Source organism: Nerophis ophidion, linkage group LG10 (assembly GCF_033978795.1).
Source record: "Nerophis ophidion isolate RoL-2023_Sa linkage group LG10, RoL_Noph_v1.0, whole genome shotgun sequence".
Taxonomy (NCBI): domain Eukaryota; kingdom Metazoa; phylum Chordata; class Actinopteri; order Syngnathiformes; family Syngnathidae; genus Nerophis; species Nerophis ophidion.
Window position 1 is genome coordinate 12,044,949 of NC_084620.1, and position 5,533 is coordinate 12,050,481.

At 42.4% G+C, this 5,533-nt stretch overlaps 1 protein-coding gene across 1 annotated transcript; it reads right to left on the reverse strand.

Annotated features, from left to right (window-relative positions):
• Positions 1 to 1,049: 1,049 nt before the first annotated feature.
• cth1 (cysteine three histidine 1) lies at positions 1,050 to 4,273 on the reverse strand. Its single transcript, XM_061911856.1, has 2 exons — positions 4,089 to 4,273; positions 1,050 to 2,356 (listed from the first exon to the last, which is right to left on the reverse strand). The coding sequence occupies exons 1-2, from the start codon at positions 4,095 to 4,097 to the stop codon at positions 1,493 to 1,495; spliced, it is 873 nt and encodes a 290-aa protein (XP_061767840.1). The 5' UTR covers positions 4,098 to 4,273; the 3' UTR covers positions 1,050 to 1,492.
• Between the last annotated feature and the right edge of the window lie 1,260 nt (positions 4,274 to 5,533).

Sequence of the window (5,533 nt, forward strand, 5' to 3'; positions counted from 1 at the left end):
ACACCACTGTTTTAAGCATTAGTAAAAGATCACTCACATCCGGAGGGTGGCGGGAATGCACTACCTCAATCTGCAATCACCGTAAAATGACGAAGCGCCCCCAAATAAGTGTGGATTTAACGTGTTCTACATCACATTATGTGAGCAACTGAGATAACGTGAAGAGGACATTTTATTTTTGACGCTATATGATGCCGCCAGCAGGCAAGCAATCGATTGTGAAATGTACAGTTAGTTAAAGCTGTGTGTATATTTGCTACTTAGAGTGTTCTGTCAAAAACAGGTTTTGTTTAAACGGTGAGTAAAACAAATTTGTGTTACTAATATTTGCATCACTGAACTTCCTCAAGCTGCAAGTGTCTATATGCTTACTGGTCAGAGCACAATGAAATAAGTATAATTCATGCACATGGTCTATTCAGCAACATCCTTTTAAAGCTGCTCAGACCTAAGCGGCTGATTTTAAAAAAAAATGGTTATGTTTGTGTCCTTTAGTAGTTCTATAAACTTGTTTTCCACAAAGCATATTCCTTTCCTGAAAAAAATCTTAAAGTATACATTCTTACATATTGAGTAAAGTGCAGCCTCTATCTGTACCTTCAGCAGGGAAAACAAGGGGGGAAAATGGTATCAATGTAGACGCAAAACATGAATGTGCAGTAAATGAGTGTCTCCATGGTGATGCCCTATATAGTACACCCAAGTTCTGTTTTAAAGCAGTCTGCACCACTTTACAATTGAGCACGGCATGCAGTCTTGGTAAATCACATGCCCACTAATCTATTTTATCGATTGAACACGGTTTAGTGCGTGGCATTTGGATTTTTAATTCAATGAAGGCCAACTACTGTACAAGCAATGAAAAAACAGTGCTGGAGCACTATTTTTACACATGGTGTCCCCTTCACATTTATGACTGCCCCCTCAAAATGCTTGCCTACAACCATAGCACTGTCTGACAGCAGCCTCCACAAAATAAAAATGGCCAAGAGCTACCAATTTTTGCCCGAACAAAAGGAAATTAAACTTTCAAGGAATGACAAAGCAAATAAGGTCTTAACACAACTTTTATAAGCTAATTTCATTTTCTCAACATGTCAAGGGTCAATAAAAAAAAAAAAAAAAAGTGAGTTTAAAATGACCGAGTCACACTTTCTATATATCGTGCCAAACAACAGTTATTGAGTCTATGCTGTGACACATGTTCAAAATTAGTGCATATACTCTCAAGAACCATTTAAAACACAAATGGGTTATATTCATTTTATTCATGCCATGTCAAGCATACCTAATTAATAAAGTATGTACCGTATAATAGGTTAAAAAATTAAGTTAAACTCACAGCTGCAGTGATGCAGGAGAATTGCTATAGCTTGACTAACCCAACAGTGATATCTAATCTTAAAACTTAAACTGATAAGACAGTTAAAAAAAAAAGAAAAAATTACTTTAAAATGCTCATGTTCAGTCACATATGTCCCACACTTCTCGTCTACATCTGCTGCAGATGAAGAGCCAGCGGCAGCAGCAAGTTGCTCAGGTGCTGGCTGGAGAAGGTAAAGGCGTTGTGGGCGGTGACCTCCACGGGCGGGGTGGCCAACGGTGAGGACGTGGGCGACGACGCGGAGGAGTTTGAAAAGGCGAACGGGGACGACGGGCTGCTGCTGTCTGCGGTGGACAGCTCGGCGGAGAGGTTCCTCACCTTGTTGGGAAGGCCGTGCTGGAAGTGGCAGCGTGTGCCGTACAGGCAGAAGCCAAACGAGCTGAAGGTGTGGCACAAGGCACCTCTGGGCTTCCAATCCCTGTTCGGTTGGTGCACCGGAGTCTTGACGCCGCCGTCGTCGTCGTCTGTCGACTCCAACACACTCCTGCTGGGTTTGCTGTCTATGTGCAAGAAGTTGCAGCGGGTGCCATAGGGGCAAATGCCGAAGGTGTGGTAATTGCGGCAGGGAACGTTTTTGCGGCGGCGTGGGGCAGGGCGTTGCTCTGCGGGGCCATGGACGAAAAGGCAGCGGCTTCCATAACAGCAGTGGCCTGCAGTGTGGAAGCTGCGGCACAGCTCGGTCTTGTACTTGGGGTGGCGGGAGGGCACGCGGAGGTCATGGATGCCATGGGCGAACTGGCAGCGCTGGGCGTACTGACAGAGCCCGGAAGAGGCGTAGCGGCTGCACAGTTCCGTCTTGTAGCGGGTAGAGCACATCCACGGGATGAGGGCCAACGGCGGTTCCAGCACAGGGAGGAGGGCTTTGACCAGGGAAAGACCTTGACCTCCAACTGCTGCTTCCTCACTGGACAGCAGGTTGTCAACAAGCTCCTCGTCATGACAAGCAGGGAGAAACAAATCATCACTGCTAGCCTGAAACATGGAAATAAAACAATTTCAGCGTCAACACTAATACTTTGTTTATGACATATTCCAACAGATTTAGCCTCAATGTGAATTAAAGGCCTACTGAAACCCACTACTACTGACCACACAGTCTGATAGTTTATATATCAATGATGAAATATTAACATTGCAACACATGCCAATACGGCCTTTTTAGTTTACTAAATTGCAATTTTAAATTTCCCAAGAGTTTGTTGAAAACTTCGCGGAATGATGACTTATACGCGAGACGTCACAGACAGAGGAAACATTAGCGCTGCGCGCACACAGCTGAAAGTCTGCTTTAACCGCATAATTACTCAGTATTTTGGACATCTGTGTTGCTGAATCTTTTGCAATTTGTTCATTTAATACTGGAGACTATAAAGAACACTGCTGTTGGTGGAAAGCGGTGGATTCCAGCTGTCTTTAGCACCGAGACCCAGCCGGCGTTTGTTTGTTGTGAAAGCAGAGTGGTCAAGCGAACATGTTTTCTCTACGTCAACCAGCATGTTTTTGGATGGGGAAATTGTGATATATATTACCGGAGACATCCGTGGATTATTCGTCGTTCTGTAGCAGCTGTGAACTTGGTTCCTCGGCTTTTCTGAGACAGTGTGTTCAACGCAGCCATCCGACCTCGAGGTATGTCTTTACAATCTTTAAAATCTCACTAAAAACATTAAAACAATAAGCAGATAAGGGATCTTCCAGAATTACCCTAGTACAGGGGTCAGCAACCCACGGCTCTAGAGCCGCATGGCTCTTTAGCACCTCCCTAGTGGCTCCCTGGACCTCTTTCAGAGATGTGTGAAAATGGAAAAAGTTTTCTTCCACTCCTTTGTCTCATTTTGTCCACCAAGCGTTTTACGCTGTGCGTGAATGCACAAGAGTGAGCTTTGTTAATTTCATTGATTTACTAGAATGCTCAGGCATATTTGGTCAATCCATGACTGCAAGTTATATCACCCTCTAAGAAGCCTTCATTGTACTAACGTTTTCCAATGTTGCAAAACTGTATGATAAAAAAAAAAAATTAAACATTTCTGTCAACGGAGATTTGTGTCAGCCTATGATAGTAGGCTACTATAGCTAATATAGACACTTAAATCATGTGTTGCATTTATTGTGAGACTTGTATAAGGCTTTGAATTGTTTGCAGCCCCAGAATGATTTTTGTTTTGTATTTTTGGTCCAATATGGCTCTTTCAACATTTTGGGTTGCCGACCCCTGTCCTAGTACATGTGTCTTATTACATCTGAAAACGCTCACGCTGCCGTCGCCCGGAGCTGTCGCTTTTTTTTTTGTAGTCCGTCGCTATCAATATCCTTAAAAACAAATCTTTCATCCTCGCTCCAATTAATGGGGAATTTGTTGCTTTCTCGGCCAGAATCGCTCACGCTGCTGGCATCCATGATTGTAATCAATGGGTGGATGTGAGGAGTCCGACAATCTGTGACGTCACGCGCACTACTTCCGGGAAAGGCAGAGCTTTTTTAAGAGCGACCAAAAGCTGCAAACTTTATCGTCGGTTTTCTCTACTAAATCCTTTCAGCAAAAATATGGCCATATCGCGAAATTATCAAGTATGACACAGAATGGACCTGCTATCCCCGTTTAAATAAGAAAATCTCATTTCAGTAGGGCTTTAACATTAAGCCTAATTTAAACAGCCAAACCGTTAGGAAACACAATGAAATGGCACAAACTAGGCCTTACCTCAATCATGGCTGCTGAGTGGTCAGGTGAGCTTCGCGGCTATAATTAGAAACCTTTAAAGACGGAAAAAAAATTACTCTTTATTAAAAAAAAATACTTAATAAATATATCTGTTGGCGTGGACCCGATTTCTACCGCTTTGTTGTTGAGTCTCAGGCAATGCGAAAGTGAGCACGGTCGCCTTTTTAAAGCTGCGAAGGAGTTTCAAACGAGCACCAGGTGCGCGCCGGCCTGGAGTGACCGAGAGTGGGCGGGGCTAGGCAGGTCACGTGAGGAGAAAATGATTTCCGATTTGAGGTCAAAGTTGCTTTATTTTTTTATTTTATTTCCCTACCTGAGCCACATATAAATAGTATGATTTGGAAAAATGTTTTAAATCAAAAAGTAAAAAAACTAAATTCCTTATTTAACCTAACCGGAAGTGTGGGCGGCCCTACGTGGGTCACGTGACGAGAAAAGGCTATTCTGAGTTCCAATTTATTTGGTATGAGAGGGTTTATTTTTTTTTAATGTACTTTTCTACCGCAGCCAAATTTAGATAGCATAGTGTGGACATTTAAAGAAAATAAATAAATAATGCCTGCTTAACATATCTGGATGTGTTGGGCGGCCCATTCGAGGTCACAAGACCGACAAAAACCAACCAGATTGGCCAGATTAGGTACAGCAACCACTGTCAGAATGTCCACAAATTTACACAATAACATTACATTAAGTTTCCAATGTCAAATACCGTATTTCCTTGAATTGCCGCCGGGGCGCTAATTAATTTAAAACCTTTTCTCACTCCTGCGCTTACCAAAGGCATGCGGTAAAAGTAAGCCTGCGCTAATTATTTTAAAATCTCTTCTCACTCCGGCACTTACCAAATGTATGCAGTAAAAATTTGAGTGTGATGTAAGCTTGGACCTTAAATCCTACTGAATAGCTCTTAATCTTCTTCCCTTTATGCGATTTCAAATTACCGGTATTGAAATCAGCCTCCTCCATTTTGAAAATGATGACAGGGGAAGTGTCACTCGTGACGTCATGAGTTTGACCAGGCGGTAATACTAAGCATGCGCTAATTATTTTGGGAAGCGAGTTTGACCCGGCAGTAATTCAAGGCAGGCGCATACTATATGCCCTGCGGCAATGCAAGGAAATACAGTATGTTCTATTGACAATTAAAATGTTCAAAATTGTTTAAAGTCATAGTTTTGAGTTGTGTGTAAGTTTTTACATTTGAAATACTTTTGTTGTGTTGTTCTCAATCAACTTCCCTGGTGTCAAAATTGAGCACGTGTAATGAATAGCGGTCTGTCAGGACTGCTGTTGGTTACAGCTCGACTAACAAGCAGTTTCACATGTTAAAACTATACAAACAAATTGTGTATTTTATGGGCTTATAAGGAAATGCATGAGTACAATTGCCTCAGCAATAATGTAAGAAAAAAGAAGCTGTG